The sequence below is a fragment of the Stegostoma tigrinum genome, chromosome 10, assembly GCF_030684315.1.
Source record: "Stegostoma tigrinum isolate sSteTig4 chromosome 10, sSteTig4.hap1, whole genome shotgun sequence".
In the NCBI taxonomy this organism is placed as follows: domain Eukaryota; kingdom Metazoa; phylum Chordata; class Chondrichthyes; order Orectolobiformes; family Stegostomatidae; genus Stegostoma; species Stegostoma tigrinum.
The window spans coordinates 38,157,049-38,182,199 of NC_081363.1; the positions used below are offsets into that span (position 1 = coordinate 38,157,049).

General features: G+C 41.3%; 1 protein-coding gene across 10 annotated transcripts in view; it reads right to left on the reverse strand.

The window, feature by feature from the left end:
• eml1 (EMAP like 1) overlaps positions 1-25,151 on the reverse strand; it is a 248,697-nt gene that overhangs the window by 36,691 nt on the left and 186,855 nt on the right. For 8 of the 10 annotated variants that reach the window (XM_048537396.2, XM_059649108.1, XM_048537399.2 and 5 more), the window contains 7 exons: positions 22,066-22,200; positions 20,708-20,736; positions 17,318-17,344; positions 15,146-15,275; positions 877-1,026; positions 388-457; positions 36-146 (listed from right to left, as the gene is read on the reverse strand). In XM_048537396.2, coding sequence (XP_048393353.1) covers positions 36-146; positions 388-457; positions 877-1,026; positions 15,146-15,275; positions 17,318-17,344; positions 20,708-20,736; positions 22,066-22,200 — 652 coding nt within the window. The remainder of the gene's footprint in view (positions 1-35; positions 147-387; positions 458-876; positions 1,027-15,145; positions 15,276-17,317; positions 17,345-20,707; positions 20,737-22,065; positions 22,201-25,151) is intronic. The other 2 variants (XM_048537395.2, XM_048537402.2) reach the window with 1 other exon arrangement.

Genomic DNA, 25,151 nt, shown 5'->3' on the forward strand with positions numbered 1-25,151 from the left:
ATAGTTCTATTTAGTGAATACTTCCCGACACTTACTGACTTTGAGAAGGCAATGCAAGTGACTGACCGATCAAAGAAACCTGTTCCAATTGTGTGCAGTGTATTCAGACTAACAGAATCCCAGATTCGAACATGCGGGGCAGCTTGCTGCGAAAATAAACGAGAAGCAGATTCATTTTGCATCAGGCTAAGCAGCAATAAGAGCACACGATTTCTTCATTCCACTAGTGTAGTTCAAATTATCTGTTTAAAGCTTCATTAAAACAAATGGAGACACTTTCAAATAGACCGCTGCAGAGTCTAAAGTAAATGAGGTACATTATGTCCCTATATGTCCTACTTCACTTTACACTAACTGTTACTCAGATGAATAAAAATTACCACACACATTTCCATCCTTGCTTATCCCTGCTACCTGACCAGTTGCTATGGTGATCCTGTCAGGGTGGACTGCAAGGCTGTGAAAAGAAAAAAAGCATCTGTTAGCTGTTGCACAAAGACAAAGCTCATATTATTCCTAACTAGGTTTGCTAATACCGATAATTAAATCAGTCTCAGCTAACAACTTGGTGCTTTTTCAGTGCCATTAGCACTTGCATTTTTATCTTAAACAATCACACTGACATAGTGTGAGAGATCACTCAGTTAATAAGTAAATAGTTACTTGAACGTCAGAAACGTGACATCATCAGAAACATTTGAGCAAGTTTATTGATAATATTACAAACTACCACAGCAAATACATGTAAATCAATTGCTCTCGGGCCAGGAAGGATTAATCAGACACACTGCATAACAATAAAAGAAGTTCCTATTCACAGCAACCAGCATTAACTAGAACTATGGCATCTTCACCTTCTGATTTTCCTAAACTTACCACTTGACATCATCATTGTGGCCAGTATAATGTCTCTGAAGTTGTTCCTCTACATTGTATAGTACGACCACAGAAGCAATGAAATACACAATCTCACCCGTTGGCAGAAGATAGAGGTTACAGCGGCAATCCCGGCCTCGATAACCGTAACTGATAGATTGGTCAAGGACATTAACTGATGTGAAGCTTCACACAGGTCAAGAGAAACTTTTACATTACATTGTACACAGAGGCAATCTTACTATAAAGTTAAAGGACATACTGTTGGTATCACATGAATTGGTTGTGAAAACTTTGAAATACAAGATCATTTGTTCAATAAAAAGAATGAAGCTGACTTAAATAACTCCACAGAAGCTGTATCCCATGATCAAGTCACCCTTTATTTACACGCGGAGAGTCCTTGACACTGATCCAGCTCCCTCAGAACCAGGTCTCAGAGTGACAGAATCTCTGACACTCCCCTTTATATCTGTCAGCCAGAGTGCCCTGATTGGACCAGATTAAGAGCCTCAAACAGGGAACTCAAATTCTATGAGGTCCACTTGGCTGACCTCATTACAATCACTACATCCCTTCCCCTCTGAGTCCGAGGACATTGGCTGGTTCTTTTTTTGAGTAGCTCCTCCTGGGGTGTTTTAGCATCAGGTCAGGTTCCTCCAACTTTACTTCTGATTGGGTAGTATGTAAGACACAGTAGCTCACCTCTTGTGCCCAGAGTGTCGCAGAAGAAATATATTCTTTTCTTCAGGTGGCAAAGGCATTGAGGCAGAGACATCTGCTTTTTCCAACTCGGATTTCAAGGTATCTAGGCTCTTGACCTGAAATGTCAGCTTTCCTGCTCCTCTGATGCTGCTTGGCCTGTTGTGTTCATCCAGCTTCACACCATGTTATCTTCAACGCTTGATGGACAGGAGAATCATTTGGAAGAAGGCCATTTGACCCATGAGTCCACACCAACCCTCTGAAGAGCATCCTACCCAGACCCACCCTAACCCTATACTTCCCTTAGCTAATCCACCCAGCCTGCACATCGCTGGACACTATAGGCAATTTAGCATGGTCAATTCACTTGACCTGCACATCTTTGGACTGTGGGAGGAAACTGGAGCACCTGGAGTAAACCCATGCAAACAACACAATGGTTCAAACTTCACACGGACAGTTGCCTGAGAGTAGGATTAAAGCCAGGTCCCTGTTGAGGCAGCAATGCTACTGTGCCACCATACCACTCCTAGTTCAAGGACAGTTAGGGGTAGGCAACAACTGTTAGCCTTGCCAATGACACTCATAACCCATCAACAAGTTAAAAAAAAGCAGTACACTGCAACATGATTTTTGTGCTTGTACAAATAACTTGCTTTAAACTCTTTCTTTCTCATGTTTAGTTTTAAAGTATGGGAAAATGGAACATCAGAAATATCTCAAACATGTGGACCATTTGTCCCAGAACAGCATGGCAAGATAGGAAAGTATGACTAACAACCTTCCCCTGGAGTATTTTGGTCGAACACTAAATCATAAATGAATAAAAAGGAGATTTTATTTTAGAAAAAGAGCTGTGGTCTAGCTCTCTATGTTATATCCCTAGATTTCTGAATATCATGAAAACAGTACATTAAACATTTAGGAGCACAAAAGCTGACGTTTCGGGCCTAGACCCTTCATCCAACATTAAACATTTACTTGGTGACTACTGTTATACCAGAAAATGGGCAAAAGACTACAGCATCAATCACAGAATTATTACAGTGCAGTAGGAGGTTATTTGGTCCATTTGTGTCTGCACTGGCTCTCTGAATGAGCATTCCATTTAATGCCATTCTCCAGCTTTTCTCTCTGTATACCTGCACATTGTTCCTTTTCAAATAAATTCCCTTTGAAAAACTCAGTTCAAACCCCACTTTGTCAAATTCTCAGGCAATGCATTCCATATGCCTCATGCCACATGAATGTTTCTCTAATGTCACTTTTGCTTCTTTTCCAATCTGTACCCTCTTGTTCCTGACCCTTCCACAAGTGGGAACAGTTTCTCCTTTTCAACTCTATCCTGACCACTCATGATTCTGAATACTTCAATCAGATCTTCTCTTTGCTTTCTCTTCTCCATGGAAACCAGTTTCAATTTCTCCAGTCTATTTTCATATTTGAAGTTCTTCATCCCTGGAATCACTTTTGTGAGACTTCACTGCACCCTTCCAAATGCCTTCACATCGTTCCTATAATGTGACACACAGAACTGGACTCAATACTTCAGTTAATGCTGAATTAATGTCTTTTACAACTTCAAGACAACCTACTTACTGTTGTATGCTATGTTTCTAACAATGAAGCCTAGGATATTGTATGCTTTAATAATTAGTCTCTCCACAAACCTGGCATCTTTAATGGCTTTTACACATATACACGCAAATCTTTTTTGTTCCAGCTCCCCTTTGAGAGTTGCAGCTTTTATTTTATATCATCTTTTCTTCCTTCCAAAATTCATCACTTCAATTTCTCCGCACTGCACCTCATCAGCCAGCTGTCTGTCTCTTCGGCCAACCGGTCTATCTCGGCCAATCGGAGGACAAAGGGATGGTTTAAGAGGAGGAAAACAGAATATGACAGTCAGTTTGTGGGGAACATACAAACAGCTTCTATAGTTATGTAAAGAAAAAAGATTTCTAAAGCCAAACTTAGGTTCCCACTATCAGAAATTGGGGAAGTTATAATAGAGGACAAAGAGATAGCAGGCTAATTACACACATTGTGGATCTGTCTTTACAAAGGACAACATAAACAATGGCCCACAAATGTTGGGAGACGCTGGTTTAGTAGAGGAACTGTAAGAAATCAGTATTAATAGGGAAATGATGTCAGGGAATTTAGAACATAGAATTGTACAGCACAGAACAGGTCCTTCGGTCCACGATGTTGTGCCAAAATTTTACCCTAACCCTAAGGTCTATCTAACCTCCACCCCTACTTTATGCTATCATCATTTAATTGGGTTAAAGGCCAAAAAAATTCCCAGGATCTGATAAGTTACATCCCACAGTACTTCAGAAAGTGACTTTAGAAATAATGGATGCATTGATGGTCATCTTTTAGGATTCTATAGACTCTAGAACAGTTCCTCTGATTGGAGTTTTCTAACGTAACCCCACTACTTAGAAAAAGCACAGGAGGAAACAGGGAATTATAGACCTGTTAAACTGACATTGGCAGTGGGGAAATTGCTAGAGTGTATTACAAAAGATTTAATAGCAGAATACTTGGAAAACAGTGACAGAACTGGACACAGTCAGTGTGGATTTCCAAAAGGGAAATCATGCCTGACAAAATATACTGGAATTTTTCAAGGATGTAACTGGTAGAATTGATAGGGGGTAGTCAGCCAATGTGGTTTACTTAGATTTTCAGGAAGCTTTCAATAAAGTCAAACATAAGGGATTATAAGATAAAATTAAAGTGCGTAGTATTAGGAGTAGTATACTGACCATGAATAGGGAACTTGTTGGCAGACAGGAGACAAAGAGTAGGAATAAATGGGTCTTTTACAAGAGTGGCAGCCAGTGACTAGTGTGGTATCACAGAGACCAGTACTTGAAACCCAGGTATTCACAATATATATTAATGATTTAGATGAGAGAATTAAATCTAATACCTCCAAGTTTGCAACGATACAAAGCTGGGTGGGACGGCGAGCAGGAGGATGTAGAGATGCTTCAGTGTGATTTGGGCAAGTTGAGTGAGTGGGTGAAAGTGTGCAGATGAGATATAATAAACGTGAGGTTACCTGCTTTGGTTGCAAAACTGGAAGGCAGATTATTTTCGGAACGGCTATAGATTAAGAAATGGGGAGGTGCAATGGCACCTGGGTGTCCGAATACACTAATCACTGCAGATGCAGCAAGCAGTAAAGAAGGCAAATGCTATTAAAACTGCAAGAATTGCGGGTGCTGTAAATCAGGAACAAAAACAGAAGTTGCTGGAAAAGCTCAGCAGGTCTGGCAGCATCTGGAAAGAAAAAAATCAGAGTTAATGTCTCGCATCAGGTGACCCTTCCTCAGAACACAGAAGGCAAATGGTATGCCGGCCTTCACAGTGAGACGATTTGCAGAGACATCTTGCTGCAATTGTACAGGACCTTGGTGGGACCACACCCAGAGTACTGCATGCAGTTTTGGTCTCCTTATTTGAGTAAGGTTGTTCTGGCTACGGAAGAAGTACAACAAAGGTTTGCCGAACTGATTCCAGGTTTGTAAAGAATGATGTATGAACAGAAACTGGATCCATTAGGATTATATTCATTGGAATGCAGAATGAGACAGGATCTCCCTTATAAAATCCTAACAAGTCTAGACAGAGCAAATGCAGGAAGGTTGTTCCTGATGACCCAGGAGTCTAGAATCAGGGTCACAATTTAAAGAGATGGGGTAGGGCTGAGACGAGGAGAAATTTCTTCTTCTGGAGAATGGTAAAGCAGTGGAATTCTCTGCCATAGAAAGTGGTTGAGGCCAAAATAGTGAATGTTTTCGAGGATAATAAAATGTGAGGCTGGATGAACACAGCAGGCCAAGCAGCATCTCTGAAGCACAAAAGCTTTTGTGCTCCTGAGATGCTGCTTGGCCTGCTGTGTTCATCCAGCCTCACATTTTATTATCTTGGATTCTCCAGCATCTGCAGTTCCCATTATCTCTGATACAATGTTTTCAAGGAGTTTGTTCAGTTTTAAGGCTAAGGGATCAAAGGGTATGGGGAGAAAGCGGGAACAGGGAACAGGGTTGGATGATAAGTCATGGCCATATTGATTGGCAGAGCAGCATGAAGTGCTGAATGGTCACTCCTGCTCCTAGTTCTATGTTTCTATGTTTACGATGTTTCCATGTTTCATATCATCATTTTACCATGGAATAGAGATTCTGTTGGGTTCCTTGTGACTCTAGCACATGATCGTTGAGATAATATGCCTGCAGTTGTACCAAATTATGCATAGACTTTGCTCTACAGTTGTGGTAGGCGAGTAGGAGAATGCATACAACAATTAACTAGTTAGGCACTGAGTTGATGTAACAGAAATTGCATAAATATTGTCACAAATAAGACCTGAATTTCTATTCTGGTACTAAATGATGGTAAGTACTTAAGTAACTTAAGTAACTAAATGGGTAAGTAACTCATTACTCCCTCCCACCATCCAATCTGCGGCATATAAAGTGATATTTTCCCAGCTACCATCAATTCTGAGGAAGGGTCACTCAACCCAAAATGTTAACTCAGATTTCTCTCCCCAGATGCTGCCAGACCTGCTGAGTTTTTCTAGTAATTTCTGTTTTTGTTTCTGATCCACAGCATCAAAATTCTTTTGATTTTTATTTATCTTGGCCAGCAAATTGGGGTAGGAACCATTTCCTCCATTTATCGTTCCAAAATCTTTTCTCAAAGGTCCTTGTATAACTTTTAGTAGTCGTTTTGCATATTTTTAGCATTATCATCATGAGGGCCAGTGGTGTTGCTATCTCACATTTCCTGGTTTTATTTTTGTAATACACAAAGTGTAAATTAGCGATGTATACAAGCTGCTGCTGTTACAGGGTCAGATAAGGCAGGAATATATGAGTGATATTTGATCTAGACATACTTGTGAACTTGTATCTGATTGTGTGACGTGATAAGCATTAGGGAATAGCTTGAAGCAATCAGGCAAAATCAACATGGTTTTGTGAAAGGAAATCATGTTTAATTGTTAGGTGTGCTACATGTGAACCCACCATTCAGTTCTATATCTGTAAAATCTTCCTTACTGTGCTGTTTTGACACCATCACCTTGATAAATTGTTATGATCCCTCCACGTCAATTAGTCTGGACAGTAGTGGATTACTTGTTACTTTGGTTAGACCCTTGGCATACAACTCTTATACCTATCGTGTTGTTTCAGTCATTTAATTTGTCTCTAGCACTGCTTTATTTTTAACTTTTTATAACTATCTGTCTGGCTCATTTAATCGGATTGCAGGTCATCCCTTCACTGGTTATTCAGCTGTTGATGTATTACTCACCGTCTAACAGCCTTGGTCAGCTGCACAGATTTATTATCTGACACCAGTTGTACGATTTTTGATCTCTCAGCCCTTGATCTCTCTGCCTATAAATTCTGTGTCTGTTTGCTTTTCTCTCTCACTGCACTTAACAAAGGGGCTGCGCTCCGAAAGCTTGTGTGGTTTCACATAAATCTGATGGTCTATAACCTGGTGTTGTATGACTTCTGACTTTGTCCACTGCAGTCCAACACCGGCACCTCCACATCATGGCTACCATTGACACCATAAACTGTCATCTCAAAGTGGAAAGGATCTCCAAGAGGATTGCACATATTGTCACAGACATTAAGCTTCTGCAGAAATGCAAGAAAGCAGAGAAAATCCCGAAAGGACTACAGGCTACGAACCTACTCAAGTTGACCTGCAACTATGCTGAGAAACTCTGATGTCGCACCTCTCACACACTCCTCAATCATCTCACACACCAACCCTACTGCAGACGTTGCAACCTGGAAATTGAGACACAGTCCACACACTCAGCTTGTGCTCAAGACACAGCAGAATAGTTATGAGACACTGCCAAGCAGATGAGGCAATGGAACTGCACCACCTACGTGCACACCAGGAACAAGAAACTGAAGAAACTTGGCATCACCACCAGCAGTAACCAAGCCTAAAGTTTTTGAGAAGATTTGTAGCTCAGGTTGTGGGTGAGTTTCTAGACTTGCTTGCTGAGCCGGTGTGTTTGACTGCAGATATTTCATCACCCTGCTCGGTAACATCATCAGAGAGCCTCCGGCGAAGCAAGACATAGTAACAAGCGGGACAGAACACCAATGTTTCACCCGCGACGTACTGACGATGTTATCTAACAGGGTGAAGAAATGTCTGCAAAACAAACACTCCCGCTCGGCCAGCACATCTACAACCTCAGTAACCAAGCCTCCCCTGGTACCACAGATGAAAGCGGTACCACCACGGGGAAAGCAATCGTCAATTTATCTGACCACACCCTTCAACCAGACAAAATCAAAGTTCTCAGCCAAGGGCTCAATTTCTGCCCCACCACCAAAATGGTCCCTGCTGGCCTCGCGGCAGACACAGAGACATTCAACAGGTGAATGAGGGTCCAGGAGTTCATCCACAAACACCAAGATGTCAGCAGCGAGCCCAATGAGACAATCAATGAACTGGAACAGTCAATAGAGAGATCTGTGGTGCAGTGACCAAAGAAGAAGGAGTTGAATTGGACCCCTCCAGAGGGCCGTTGCACTGGGCTTGACACGTACACTCTAGCTGTCAGGAGATGCATCAATGTCAGATTCATCAGCCATGCTCACAAGACAGTGCATTACGTCACCCAGGCACAACACAATGCCATCCATGCTCTCAAGACCAATTGCAAGATTGTCATCAAACCAGCAATGCAGGAGCCATCGTCATACAGAATAGAATGGACTACTGCAAAGAAGCACACTGACATTTAAACAACCAGGAACATGACAGACAACTACCTGCCAATCCAACCAGAGAACGCATTTGACAACTCAACAGACTGGTCAAGGCTTTTGATCCAGACCTTCAGAGTACCCTACTGCACTCTCATCCCATGTACTCCTCGCATAGGAGACTTCTACACCGTTCCAAAGATACACAAAGCCAACACACCTGGACGTCCCATCGTGTCAGGCAATGGAACCCTGTGAGGGAACCTCTTTGGCTACATTGAGGGCATCTTGAAACCCATTATATAAAGAACTCCCAGCTTCTGCTGCAACGCTACAGATTTGTAACCTGTAGCTTGCTTTCTCTCCATGGATGCTGCATGACCGGCAGTGATCCCCAGCATTTTATCTTTTCAAGTCAGGATAAATGGTTCTTCTTGGGGTGGGCAAGCTGTTACCAGTGGAGGGTAACACCGGGATCAGTGCTGGGGCCTCATTATTTGTAATTTACGTCAATGGATTTGCTGATTGAACCAAATGTACGGCCACTAAATTTGCTGATGACACCAAGGTAGGAAGAATTGGTTATGACGAATTTAGATCCCTTTGCAGACTTCTTAATTTGTGATTAGGAATCTGGTGGATGAAGCATAATGAGGGAAAATGTAAACTTGTCCAATTTGGTGGGAAGAACAACATAAAAACAGTACCCTATTCAAATGGACACAGGAGATATAGAGAGATCTGGGTATCTCTATAAATCAATAAAGTCAGTATGCAATCATGCACATACAACATGTGTTAGAAAAGTAAATGGAAAGTTGTCATTTATCACAAGGAGAATTGAATACCAAAGGAGGGAACTGTTGCTACAGCTGTACAACAACAAGGTGTGTGTACAGTTTTGGTCTTTATCATACAATCTCCACGGTGTGGAAGCATATCATTTGGTCTGCTGCATCCACACTGACCTTCTGAAAAGCATTCCACCCAGACCCAACCCCCTACCCTGTAACCCTACATTTCCCATGGTTAACCTACCTAGCACGCACATCCCTGGATATTATCAGCAATTTAGCTTGGGCAAACCACCTAACCTATACATCTTTGGACTGTGGGAGGAAACCAGAGCACCCGTAAGAAACCCATACAGACACGGGGAGGAAGTGCAAGCTCCACACAGACAATCAGCCGAGGGTGAAATCGAACCTGGGTCCCTGGTGCTGTGAGACAACAGTGCTCACTATTGGTCACTGTGCTGGGGTGAGAGAAGGTCCACTCGACTGATTCTTCCATGATCTTATGAAGAAAATGTGGTCAGGTTATGTCTGCACTCAGAGGCATTTAGAAGCAAGTAGAGATCATGTTGAAACATCCAAGACGCTGAAGGAACTTGACAGATGGACGCTGACAGAGTGTTTCCCATATGGAAGAGATTAGGAGCATATGGTTCAAAAATAATTTTAAGACAGAATGAGGAAATTTCCAATGATCAATAGAGACAGGATTGCTGAATTTTTTTTAAGGCTGAGTTAGATTGATTCCCTTAGTAATGAAGAATTGAAGGTTATACAGGGGATAAACAGGAATGTGGAGTTGAGGCTACAATCAGATCAGCCATAATCTCATCAGATTGCTGTCTTTGGCTACAAAAGTGAACTTGTATGACATCGAGTTACTTCAGACAGCTGTCTAATGCATAGTCAAGATGCAGGCCAAACACGTATTCAGGAATAGATATTACTACAGGAGACTGGAGAAAATCAGGAGTAAATCCCCACAACCCAAAGTTGCTGGGTTTTCAATGTTGCTTAATTGGCATCTACACTCCTTCGCACCTTCATGAGCAGAAAGTTTCCAGTCATTCAACATGCAGAATGTGCTTAACAACAAACAAGGGAGGCTGCAAATCAGCTAAACATTTGCTGGTCGTTGTGATACATTTGTGGTCTCTTGGAATTCACCCCTCTGTATATAACAAAAACAGAAGTTGCTGGAAAAGCTCAGTAGGTGTGACAGCATCTGTGAAGAGAAATCAGAGTTAACATTTTGGGACTGGTGACCCTTCCTCAGAACTGACGGTAACTAGGAAATGAGAGATAATGGGAACTGCAGATGCTGGAGATTCCAAGATAATAAAATGTGAGGCTGGATGAACACAGCAGGCCAAGCAGCATCTCAGGAGCACAAAAGCTGACGTTTCGGGCCTAGACCCTTCATCAGAGAGGGGGATGGGGGGAGGGAACTGGAATAAATAGGGAGAGAGGGGGAGGCGGACCGAAGATGGAGAGTAAAGAAGATAGGTGGAGAGAGTGTAGGTGGGGAGGTAGGGAGGGGATAGGTCAGTCCAGGGAAGACGGACAGGTCAAGGAGGTGGGATGAGGTTAGTAGGTAGCGGGGGGTGCGGCTTGGGGTGGGAGGAAGGGATGGGTGAGAGGAAGAACAGGTTAGGGAGGCAGAGACAGGTTGGACTGGTTTTGGGATGCAGTGGGTGGGGGGGAAGAGCTGGGCTGGTTGTGTGGTGCAGTGGGGGGAGGGGACGAACTGGGCTGGTTGAGGGATGCAGTAGGGGAAGGGGAGATTTTGAAACTGGTGAAGTCCACATTGATACCATATGGCTAGGAAATGTTGGTTTATATTTAAATGATAGGGTGGGAGAAGGGGGTAAAGAGTAAATGATAAGGGGGGGGTAGAGCCCTAAGTGAGAGAACAGTTGGACAGGCAAAGAGTGGATAATGATCTGGCTCCGAGGGTGAACAGCTGTAAATGGGAACTGTTGGTGACTGACAATAGTTGGTGTATAGCAGCAGACTATATGATAACAAGACCTGGTGTGTGGGGTAGGGGGCTAGGGCATGCAAGAGTTCAGGCCTAAGAATTATTGAACTCGGTATTGAGTCCGGAGGGCTGCAGGATCCCGAAGGGGAAAATGAGGTGTTCCAGCAGCTTGAACTGATATTTGCAGCAGCACTGCAGCAAACCTGGGACAGAAACATTAGCCAGGGAACAAGGTGGTACGTTAAACTGGCAGGCAACTGGAAGCTCAGGGATTTTTGTTGCAGGCAGAACGTAGATTCTGCAAAGCGGTTACCCTGTCTATGCTTCGTTTCCCCAATATATAGGAGACCACATTGAGAGCAGTGAATGCAGCAGACTAAACTGTGTGAAGTGCAGGTAAAGCGCTGCTTCACCTGGAAGCTACGTTTGGGCCTTTGGATACTGAGGAGGGAGGAGGTAAATTAGCCACTTCCACGGGTTGTAGAGGAAGGTGCCATGGGGCTGTGGTGGGGTGTTGGGGGTGAAGGAAGAGTGGGCCAGGCTGTCCTGGAGGGAATGGTCCCTGTGGAAGGTAGACAAGGGAGGAGAGGGGAATAAGTGTCTGGTGGTGGCATCTCGCTGGAGGTGGTGGAAATGGCATCTGATGATCTTCTGGATGTGGATGCTGGTGGGATGTTGTGTAAGGTCAAGGGGAACATTATTGTTGTTGTGAGAGGGATAAGAGGGATGAGGGCGTAAGTGTGGGAGATGGGATGCACCCAGCTGACAGCCCTGTCGACAACGGAGCTGGTGAATCCTCGACTGAGGAAGAAGGTCGACATTTCGGAGGCTCCCTTGTTGAAACTGGCCTCATCAAAACATATGTGATGGACCTGAGAAAACGGAATGGAATATTTAAAGGAAGCATGGCGCAAGGATGTATAATCCAGAGAGATGTGGGAGTCAGTGGATTTATATTGGAGTTAGTGACCAGTTTATCCCTAGAAATGTTTCTGTAGTCTGTATATGTAAATGACCATCGCTTACTCTCAGGGATAATAATACCAACTAAGAGATGCAGAGGAATACAACAAACAATGTCTCTATAATAAAAAAAGATGTTTGAGATGTAAACTGCCAAATTTGCCATTTTACTGGATGGAAGAAGACTGAATAGTGCTCTAGTGTACACCCCCCAACTATGTCATTTCCAACCTTATAATTTTCCAAATATTGTTTTTTGATTGGTGTGAGTTTTAATTTTTTTAATCACTCCCAAGAGATTACATAAATTAAGGATTTAATGGTGAGAGTATATATTGTAATGCACAAGACAAAACAATTGTGTGAGATAACATGGTGTGAAGCTGGATGAACACAGCAGGCCAAGCAGCATCAGAGGAGCAGGAAAGCTTGATGTTTTGGGTCGGGATCCTTCTTCATAAATGGGGGAGGGGAAGGGGATTCTGAAGTAAATAGGGAGACGGGGGGAGACGTCTTTGACCTGTCTGTCTCCTCTCACCCTATCTTCTCCTTTATCTATCTTCTATCCGCCTCTCCATGTCTCCTATTTATTTCAGAATCCCCTTCCCCTCCCCCATTTCTAAAGAAGGGTCCGGGCCCAAAACATCAGCCTTCCTGCTCCTCTGATGCTGCTTGGCCTGCTGTGTTCGTCCAGCTCTACACCTTGTTCTCTCAGATTCTCCAGCATCGGCAGTTCTTCCTATCTCTGTGACAATTATGTGAGTTAGGCTGGATGAATATAGCTATTTTACTTTTTTTAAAAGTTTTTAAAAAATTTTTTTGGGATGGAGCTACTGATTTCTACTTCTCAGGAGCTCTGAACTGGGTAGCCCGGCATTACCTCCTACATGCTGCTATTCAGTACTTCCAGAGGAAAAGCTGGTCGGTTGGCAAATGCTGCTACTCTGAGAAATAGCAGTCTCTTACATGCACACCAACAAGAGACAATCTAATCAGTGCCCGCTGACATTCAATGGTGTCAGCATCACTAAATTCCCCACTTTCAACATCCTGGCGGTTATCATTCAAGAAAATCAACTGAACTCATCACATAAACACAGTGGCTACAACAGCAGGTCAGAAGCTAGGAATACTGCGGTGAGTAACTCACGCTCTGATTCTTCAAAGCCCATTCACCACCTACAAAGGCACAAGTCAGGACTGTGATGAATACTCCCCACTTGCCTGGAGGAGCGCAGCCCCAACAACACTCAAGAAGCTTGACCCCATCCAGAACAAAGCAGCTGCTTGATTGGCATCGCATCCACAAGCATTCACTCCTTCCACCACCGACGCTCAGTAGCGGCAGTGTGTACTATCTACAAGATTCACTGCAGAAATTCACCAAAAATCCCCAGACTGCACCTTTCAAACCCACAACCACTTCCATCTAGAAGGACAAAGGCAGCAGACATATGGGAACACCAGCACCTTCAAGTTCCCCTCCAAGCCACTCACCATCCTAACTTGGCAATATATTACTGTTGCTTCACTGTTGCAAATCAAGGGTCAAAATCCTGGAATTACTTCCCAAATGTCATTGGGTCAAGCCACAGCCAGTGCACTACAGCAGTTCGTGAAGGCAGCTCACCACAACCTCCTCAAGGCAACTAGGAATGAGCAAGAAATGCAGACCAGCCAGCGATGCCCGCATCCCACAGATGAATGTTTAAAAATTGCGACTTTCATATCCCACTGGATCCTGGGTCAATTTGCCCTCAAACCTGCCTACTCCTTTCCTCCACTCCTAATCAGCAAGCTGATGGATTTAATTACAGCCACTATAGGTGCTCCAACAAATATATGAACAAGCTGAAACTGGAAATTCTGCCAAAAAAACTCCATAGACCACCAGTGGATGTAATTCCAGAATGGCACAAATTCAGTGTAACTCACAAAATGGAATTACAGGGCTACAATGTCTGTTACAAAGTGTATCATTGGCTTTTGCCTAGCATTTATCCAACATAGTCGCATTCAAGCGAAATATTTCAGGGAAACATCACTAAATTGCTTGCGTGTGGCACATCATGTCTTCTTGACTTTTGCCCTGACTATTTGAAATGTGTCTCTATTATTGCACTGTCTTAATTAGCTTCAAGTCTGAAGTAATCTCTAGGCATCTTAACAAAGCTAAGTGTATGAAATATACCATCATCATTACCATGAGGCAAAAGAATGTCAGTACCCTGGTTTGCTTTTACTGCTATAGACAAGGTAACACGTAAAGCAATGAAAATAAATGCAACTGACTGCAGCATTAAAGCAGCTCTTTATATGTAGTGGATGCTGTGACATTAGAACAGCTCCTTTTGTCAGCCTGGAACTCATAAAACACTCATTTACCAACAGACTGTAACGACTTTGCAAAATTCAATAGCCAGTTTAGTAAGGTTGGGGTCAGTTTTGTAAGCTGGGAAAACTTTCATTCAACTATACCTGCAATACCACATCAGAAATTATGCTAAAGTGTTACAGATGGCTATAAGGAGATTGGATTGGGCTGAGGATCCTTTTGTGTTTGTAGCTGTTAGGAAACATAAAATCTAATAAGTAACAGGTGAAATAATTTCTGTAAAGCAACAACAAAACTACAAGTTTCATCGGTTGGCAAGAGGCAATGCAGTACAGCAAATTTGTAAAACAATGTTCTGATTTTAACAATTCCAAATGTTAACAAGGTTTTGACTGCATGTGAATTACACAATGGAGATAAAAGAAATAAAATGAAAGCAGGCAATCACTTTTCAAACAGGTAATTACATGATTTTGATCAGAATGGAACTTAAAAAGCAAAAATGCAAAATAACATCCATCAAAATGTCATAAAAATAGGAACTAGGCCTGGGGACATTTCCACAGAGGAGCTTCTATTACAACCATGATTTTATTAAATAATTTTCATAACCAAATCTGCTATTTTTACCACGTTGTGTGGTTTTTTGAAATGAGAACTATTTAGCTGTACATAGTTAAGGTTAAAAATTCAACACTGGCATCTAGACGCTGAAGGATACACCCAGTCTAGCTTCAGCTTTTTGGCTGGAAGTTCACCTTTATCATCCAAACTGTAGGTTTCCTTAATAATTTGGGGCATGTACATGGTGATTGGACGTCCACGCAGGAACATTTTTACATATCCTTCCTCTACAAAAAGCACAGAGAATACAATGATCATTTTTTGAACACTTGTATTAAAAGTTACGTAGGTAAAATAACATCAGTTAAGGAACATTCAGAGAGAGGGTGAGGAAGAAAATTGAAGTACAGCCAACACCAGTCTTTGATTTAACATTGTAACTGTCTTTATTACATGAAAGATTTCATACATTATCATTACATGCAGTGAGTGTTGTTGATGTTAAAAACAATTAAGTATAATTATCCAAAATGCAACAATATGTGACCACATTTAATAAATTCAGAATAGTGACACATGCTTTTTAAATCAATATTATACATGCCAAACAAAGAATTCAGTGCAGAAAACACAGTGTGCAGAAGAAGGAAAGCATGACAGGCAAAACATGACAAAGAAATGTACATGGCAGACACACAGAAGAAAATAAAGCAAAACAGATTTAATTCCTCACAGCCCATCAAATACTTAATTGTAGAAGTTAAGGAGTTAGAAATAGATCTGGAAGTACTGGCTAGGGGATTTGAGTGGGCTAATCAAACTTGGAGACCTCGACATGGCAATAGGGCTGATAATCTGACTTGGGCTTTTAGGAAGTGGTAGGGTCAGAGAGGGTAACTTGCGAGTTCCAAGCGTCCCAACAGTTTTAGTTGAGGTTGGTTCAAATTCTTGAAGAGTTGGTTCTTGGGTTGATAGCAAATTAACATGTTCAGCACTGCTGTCGGGAGAATCAGTCAATTTTGGAGACTGACTCAGCATTATCTGCAGCGAAACTACACAGAATGGTAATGCACGAATGTACAGTAGATAGGAGGACAGAAGTAAGAAAATAATTACAGGTTATTATAGCATCTAACTGAAATCATATCTATTATCTAACTGTGTTAATGAAGAAAAATAATTGTGGTTCTCATTATTGTAACATATTCTTTTACAATTTCTCAGTTACTAAAACATCATTACTGCAATCAAAAGGATAAAGATGCACAAGCATACACCTCAATTATCTGTCTCTCTTTAAGCAGTGTAAACATTAGTAACTTCTTCCAGTTTTCTTATCTAGGCAGCATTTAACTTTAAATTAAAAGTGTCATTGTCACAAAACTGCAAACAACTCCCCCAAAAATTATCCTTTTCACAATTGAGAAAATTGAATTATACTGTGCTGTGAAGATAAGAATACTGAATGGTCAGCAAAAGTGCTAGGTCTGTGCAATAGGGGGAAATGGAAGATAGTGAGTCGGCAGTCCATTTTAGATTCCTCCCAATTTTTATTTTCTTTACCTTCAAACACGATCACATTTCCCCTATCCTCAAACTCAGCATTATGCTTTATCTCTGCTACTAACACAAGAAGCTTTAAATTAGACACCACAAAATCAATGGTCACCCAAGCCAAGCTTGTATATTGCTCATTTGCTACTAAGAGAATGGCTATGTTTAGTTTTGCGTTTTGTCTGCTAGCATTCATGAGATTTTTGATGTTACTCCTGATTGAGAGTTATGTCTTTCATCTGAATTTGAATCAGCTACTAGAATTTCTTTTTAAAGATTAGTACATTCTGACAAACTCTCATGCACATCTTACAAACTGTTGGTACATCCTCAAAGGTGATTATTTTTCAAGCACTAGTGAATTTACACAAACATTTCAAAAGCAAGCAGCACTACAATATATGTGGCATAGCTCTCTGCACGTCAGTCACATGACTCAACAGGCCAAGTTCAAAGACAACACAAGGATCTAGGAGTCCTTCAGGAGACCTATTCATTATTCCACTGACTCCCACCCTCAATCTTCCCCCATTCCCTGGACCCCAGTTGACAAAATAAATGATGTCCAGGATAGTTATGGCTCCAGGAAAAGTCTGGTTAATGCAACTGGAAAGTTTGGTTGCGTTGAAACGTGATATCCAGTTAAGAAAGCTTTGCATTTCAAAGAAAATGTAAGCGTGCTTGCAGAAGAGGCTGTGGGTGCATGTGAATGAGACCTGACAGCTAGGAAACAGGTACGTTCAGAGAGCTAGAATATTGCACAAATGAGACCTACCTTTGCAATGCATCACACGGCGCTTCCCTTGTGATTACAGAGATAGAGACAGAAGTGCTAGATAAAGATGTGTATGAGGAAAGTCAGGTTCACCTAGCACCTGTTCTAAGGACTGAACAGCCATATTCATTTACAGCTTCTAATTAACCTCACATGAAACATGGAAATTTGAGTACTTCACTTATCTTGGCACATTTAGATTTTTTCATTAATTCATTACATGCATACTTCATTAATGATATACTGAAAAGCAATAAACTCTCAATTCCTTAAACACTAAAAGAATATGGTGACATGATTATCCCAACAGTTCACTGGATATGGCTTATTAAACAATTCTATATTTATAAACACACATTGACTGGGCCAGCTGTTTTGCAGCTGCACATTCATATCAGGCATTTGGAGAGTCCCTCTTTCCTTTAGGAGAACAGAATGTAATAATGACGGAAGAACAGATTTATTCAAGTTTCAGATTCACTGATATTTATTTAAATACACTAAATGTAAACCCAAAGCAGAACAATAAAACCTCCAGGCTAAAACTGATGATAGTAATCCTATGGAAGTATCTTCCAAGTACTCTTAACGAGTAGTCCTTACCGTGGGGAACATGAGACCTCCCACAACCCGTTAGTCTCTCTCATTTTATTTTCTCTTGGCCTTTCTTTGTTTTTAATCCCTTCCCACAAATGGACACACCACTTCCAATTCTCTCCTCTCATGTATTTTCTTCTTGCAGCCCTGATCCTAACCCCTCATATCCCTGTTTCCTAATTTCCGAATGATATCCCAAGAATTTCTCTGGAATTACCACACACCCATTCTGCCTCTCTCAGCAATCTGCAATGAGCCAACAAGGTGCCCTGACCATTTTAGTACAAACTGCCAAACTGTGACCCAAACTGTCAAACCCTGTTCTCTGACCATCCTTCATGCATAGTAGGCCTTCAATCCATTCTAAGAAATACAACATTCACTTGGCTCTGTTCTTAAATAGAGCTTAACAAATAAGGGATGGAGTATCACCAGCTATACCATCACTGGAGTTCCACAAGGGCATAACATTGGCATTCTCTTCAATTTCATCAGCCTACTTCTTGGTTACATGATTTGCAGATATAAGTACAGCATTTAAAAGTATGTTTATGTCATAGAGCTCGAACTTTCCACTGCTTCTCTAGACCAAACTTCCGAATCAGTTTTTTCATCTTACTTTTAGAGCAACAGAGAGTCTTAGGAATTCTAACTCTGTTTAGATTCCTTCCTGATCTTGCTACTCCCCATCAATATAACCTTCTCCAGTCTTACTGTCCCTTCCACAAACTACCATTCCTCTAACTTAGGCCTCTGGTGCATCACACCTTCCCTTTATTCCAAGAGTCACTGCCATGCCATCAGATGTCCAGGTGTCAAATGAACTTCTGTCCATAAATCCCTCTAATACATTACATCCCTTACATTCTTCACAACTGTCAGTAAGCTTATCTTTAACCAAGATGGCTGGTTCTCCTATTGCCTCTTCCAGTGAAGCATCTTGTGACATGTTTTCTGCATTAGAGGGCGTGTGAATGAACAAACGTTGTTGCTACCTGTTGTCTTGGGTAGGGAACTGGTTAGTGGATAGCCTTCTAGTGTGAAGCAGCTAGCAGAAGGACTGGGGAAACAAGTGTACATGAAGAATATAGGTACATTCTTATTCACGTACCTATATTCTTCATGTACACTTGTTTCTCCAGTCCTGCTGCTAGCTGCTTCACACTAGAAGGCTATCCACTAACCAGTTCCCTACCCAAGACAACAGGTAGCAACAACGTTTGTTCATTCACACGCCCTCTAATGCAGAAAACATGTCACAAGATGCTTCACTGGAAGAGGCAATAGGAGAACCAGCCATCTTGGTTAAAGATAAGCTTACTGACAGTTGTGAAGAATGTAAGGGATGTAATGTATTAGAGGGATTTATGGACAGAAGTTCATTTGACACCTGGACATCTGACGGCATGGCAGTGACTCTTGGAATAAAGGGAAGGTGTGATGCACCAGAGGCCCAAGTTAGAGGAATGGTAGTTTGTGGAAGGGACAGTAAGACTGGAGAAGGTTATATTGATGGGGAGTAGCAAGATCAGGAAGGAATCCAAACAGAGTTAGAATTCCTAAGACTCTCTGTTGCTCTAAAAGTAAGATGAAAAAACTGATTCGGAAGTTTGGTCTAGAGAAGCAGTGGAAAGTTCGAGCTCTATGACATAAACATACTTTTAAATGCTGCACTTATATCTGCAAATCATGTAACCAAGAAGTAGTCTTATTTATATTTGTGGTTTCTTTCATTGCAGCTTTTGGCTAAGTATGTACTACTCTTAAGAAGAATTTCTATATGTGGAATTGGTTTGTAGAATGCCCTTACGACCTTGGAACATCCTAAGTGATTTTGGCCAATGATGTACTTTTAGGATACGCAACCAATTTAGGCATCATTACCAATTCGCACACAGCAAGGTCCACAATCATTGACAAGATACATGCCTAAATAGTCTGTTTTAGTGATTTTAGTTACTCCTTTTTTAATAGTGCCAAGGTTTTACTTTTGTTTATGTTCAGAGAGAGCAGATGGGGACTTAGGTTAATGTTACATCTGAAAGACAGAACCTCTAACAAAGCATTCTCCATTAGTACTATGCTTAAACATTAGCCTGGAATATCAAAATAATTGGTCCTATCTTTGATTGGATTCCTAATGGAAGCACTGCGCGGATGTAAGTTATTCCATTTTGAAGAACGAAGGAAGGAGAAAGAGGCATGAACACCTCTGTAATCCAGATGTTTAGTATGAAACTTCATAAAGACTATGCAATGTCTCCTGGGGTTGAAGAAGATATGTGAAAATGCATAGCTCCTACAAGGGTGGGTGGGCGATTTGGAACTGGCGGGCTGGGGAGGGGGGGCGGCGGTGGTGCGGTGTGGGTGGAAAGGAAACCTCAGAAAACACATTCTTGGTAGGAATTATCGTTAACAAATGTATCAAGCAAAAGAAAGGACACACTGTTTCAGCATCACATTATGACTCATTATTGTTTAACACAAAACTTATGTCTCAGTGTCAGTCAGTAGGTCCCGCATGGTTTCTATCTCAGCAATTTTATGAATGCCTGATGTGATGACACAGTGTTGTGGTATTCTGGTTGAATCCTTATCCCTAGCTTTCCAAAATTAGGTATTTGAAAATTTGGGTAAACGAAAAGCAAGAGACTTCATTTTTGAAAAAAGAAAGAAAATCAAATTAGGCAAAGATGTAAGCACAAAAAGGCAAGAATATCATACTTTCACAACAGTCTAAACAAACACTTTGGAAAACTACTATTGAAAAGGAATTATTTTATAACTACTCACCTGCATTAAAGAGAGGATCCTTAGGCTTGCTGTGAAAGAAATAATATTAGATTGAATCTCTACACCATTGTTAGTATCTCATATGTTAGACTGCTCGTAATAATAGCATATTTATTTTTCTAGTCCAATAAATTGTTTTTTTTTAAACTATTGAGCTGATTTGGAACTCTCTTTAAAGCTGTCACAATACTATTGGCAGGCCATCATCCACAGTCCACAGGACACTCAGTCAATACAGCTACTTGTAGCTGATCAAGCATAGAGGTGCAAAAGGCTGGCCTTCACTACTGACATCATGTCAAATAATTTCAACACCCATTGGCCACTGCATCAATCTATCGACATTATCTATTCGAGATGATCACATAGCAGCCATTGAGCTGAATTGCGCAGGATGCTGTATTCAGCACCTGTTTGGGTGAAATGTTGGTTGAGAGCTCACCCATAAAACAGCGATTTTGTGGTGTGTTAAGTCTCCGGTGAATCTTCCACCTTTGCCTGGAGCGTATGGCCCACCTTAGAGAGTTACCAGCCATTTCAGCAGCCCTGTACTCCCAACAATACAGAGTCTGAATGGTGAACATTGCTGGGACTATAGTCAGTTCACGAAGAGGAGGAGGATTGGAAGCTGCACCAAGGTTTAATCTGGGGCATCGTGGGACTTGGCTGGCAGACTCCAGCTAGGTGCTACAAAAGGTGGAGTGTTAAGGGGGTAGATCTTTGGTTGGGCATGTCTCCAATAGACATAGACTGGGTTCCTCCCTGTTTGCTTGATACCCGCTAACACACAAAAACTTGCTGTGTTGTCAGCTTGGTTTGGGTCTCACTCTGCCATAGATAAGGTAGTGATGGGAGCAAGACAGGGCTCTGAAGTGGTCATTAGTTAGCGACTTAAAGGCCTCAAGAGCAGGTGGTCTGCTTAACACTTCCACAACTCCCTTTAAACAAGCTGGCAGAGGGCCATAAAATCCAGACTATTGAAACCTGAGCTCAATCTTTTTTTAGTGGCCATACATATTCAAGCCATTTCATACCAATTCAAACTTCACAGATGCAAAAGTAACAGTCTTCAATGTTATTTTGAGAAAACATGTTTCAAATTTTTCTCCTGTCTGGGTAACACCCCATGGTGCTGCACCAGAGCGGAATAAATCCTCTCATGTCAACAGGTTTAGTTCAGATTACACTTTTTGAAATGGTATTCTTCTCCCCAGCTGATGCTATCTTACTACGGAAGCTATGGATAGCACAAATAACATTTCTACATTTTTATTCACGAATTAAGATGATTAAATTTCAGTTTAATATCACAGATAGTGCAAAAATGTTAGAAACTAAAAATATGCACTTTCATGTACCTGTCGCTCATCTTTTTCCCACTGGAACCACTGCTCGTTGAGCCAGTGCGGGTCCTGCTGTTCTTTGACTCTCCAAAGCTTTCTCTACGTGCAACTGATGACACTCGCTCAGAAGAATTGCTTCTCTTCACACCACTGGGTTTAAAAATAAAGCTCATTAGTTTTAAACTATAATATCTTTGCTGCAGTTGATAACTGCCTACTCGTCTTGAATGCATTGTTCTCCAATGACATGACAGCTTTCCTCAGATTTTATTTCAAGCCAAAGTAAAATTCAGTATTCACTAAAATTAAGGAAAAGCTGATTGAATATTTTAAAAGCCTTTTTCTGAAATACCTAACAACCAAGATGTTAAGGTTATTCTAAGGAGACAGAGAGATTGGATAGAAGTATGTAAGATTATGACAGGTTTTACATAAAGTAGACGTACAGAAGCTGATGGTGCAACGGTGAGGGGTCACAGTTTTAATGTTTTGAGGAAGAGATGTGAGAGTTGGTGGGGATGTGTGGGGAAACACTCTTTTATGTAGCAAGTAGTAATGATCTCCCAGCTAATGAGGGTGTTGGAAGCAAAGATAACGAAAGAAAATTGGACGGGCATATGGCAGAAATAAAATTGCAGTGTTGTACAGAAAGAACAGGAGAACGTGACCGACTGCTTTACAGACAGTCACTGATCTGAATGGTCTCTGTCTGTGCCATAGTTACTTTAATCTTTAAGAATTGAGGATTTTCTGTGAATTTCTACGACATTTGTGGATAATGTTCCAATTTTTTCTTCTACTTATTCAGAGTGTAGTTGAAAAGTCAAAAAAAAGGAGCCCCACTATTAGCATTCATTTCAAGACAGCTAGAATACAACAGCAGAGATGTACTGCCGAGGCTGTATAAGCCTCTGGTCAGACTGCATTTGGAATATTGTGAGCTGTTTTGGGCCCCTTATCTAAGCAGAATATGCTGGCAATGGAGGGGGTCTAGGGGAGGTTTACAGGAATCATCTCAGGAATGAACAGCTTGTCTTATGTTGAGCAATGGAGGCCTCTGGGTCTGTACTTGATGGGGTTGAGAACGATAAGGGGGAGATCTGATTGAAACTTGCAGAATACCTAGTGGCCTGGATAGACTGGATGTAAGGAAGCTATTTCCACTCGTAGGGGATAGTAGGATCCGAGGGCACAGCCTCCAATTGAAGGGACGATCCTTTAGAAATGAAATGAAGAGGAATTTCTTCAGCAAGAGGGTGGCAAATCTGTAGAACTCATTGCCACAGAGGGCTGTAGAGGGCCAAGACATTGAATACATTTAAACCAGAGATGGATGAGTCCTTGATTAGTAAGGGGATCAAGGGTTATGGAGAGAATGCAGGGGAATGGGGTTAAGAATCACATCCATGATAACCAAATTATGAAGCAGACTTGGTGAGCCTAATGGCCTGATTCTGTTCCAACGTCTTCAGGTCTAATAGAAAGATTAATTTTTTGGGATTCTGTCTTATTTTTCAATCATATGTTTCCTTCTTAAGTTTACAGCATCAAATAGATGCTGGGTGTACTCTACTACAACAGAATAATATGTGTAGATGATCCAACTGGATGAACATTGGGTGTTAATTGTCTTTGCATATGTTTGACTTCCTTGGAATTCTAGCCTCTTTCAATATGGCAGCTCTGAAATCATCATGACAGCTGAAATGGGTTTTTGAATTGATTCTAAACTTGCCTTATTTACTGATTGTACTGATGTTTGGAAAATAAATGGTTTTTACTGGAATTTCCATTTGTACCTTATTATTAGCAAAGGAGAATGATAAAGTACATGACATTCTTTGTTGCCATCCATTCAGTGGGAACTAAATAATGTTTACCTTCAACACACAACGGAACTATCTGCACAAAGGAACACAATCCCTTATTCTAGCTCTGCCACATATAATTACGGAGACATTTTTGTTCCTCTAGAAATTTTTACCACCCCCTAATAACTACTTGCTGAATGTAAAATAGTTCAGACAAAGTAAAGAAAATATAGGAATACATTCGGGGTTTTGTCAAGATATTGATGATGCAGAAAGCTTGATTCCACTTGTAAGAGTGTCTTGGACCAGATGCATAATTCCAGAATAAGAGGTAATACATTTAATTAGGAGATGTGGAGCAATTTCTTCTGTCATAGGGTTGTGAATCTGGGGGATTCTTAATCACAACGGCCTGTAGAGGCTGGTTCATTAAGTATTTTCAACACGGAGATAGATTTTTAATTAGTACAGGAATCAAACATTGTGGGGAAAAAGCAGAAAAGTGAAGTTCCAAACAATTAGATCAGTTATGATGTTGTTGAAAGGCAGAGCAGACCCAATGGGCTGACTCATATCCACATCTTATGATCACATGGTTTTATGAGTCATGTCATAGCTTGGAATATTTTCTTTTTGTTTCTGGTTGAAATCCAGGCCAGAATGCAGAATGAAAGAAATCTACATAAGGGTGCTCAAAAATATCAACTTTCATTTATGTAGTATCATTAATGTAGAAAATAACATCGCGAGGTTCTTTGGACAAAAAATGACACTAAAGCATAAGCAGCAGCACTCACTAGGTCATGCTTTCAGAAGATTCTTTAAGGCAGAAAGGTGGTGCAGGCAAGAACGGAATTCTAGAGCTTAGAGATTAGCTGGTTGAAGACACAGCCATTAATTATGAAACAAAGTTTACCAGAACCCAGTGTTGGTGGAAAGGCAATTTCTTGGAGGGATGCAGGGTTGGAGCAGATTGCAGAGATTGAGGTTGTGAGGCTATGGAGGATTTTGAAAACAAGGTTTGGAATTTTAAATTTGAGGCTTTGGATGCATGAGTATAGACACTTAATCAAGGGCACAAAAGAGTGGCAAGGTAGCTCATTGGTTGGCACTGCTGCCTGACAGTGCCATGGATCCAGGTTCGATTCCAAACTGGAATGACTGTCTGTGTGGACACAGTCAGAAATCGCACAACATCAGGTTATAGTCCAAAAAGTTTATTTGAAAGCACAAGTTCCACATCATGTTCTGTGAAGTTTGCACATTTTCCACATGTCTGCGTGGGTTTCC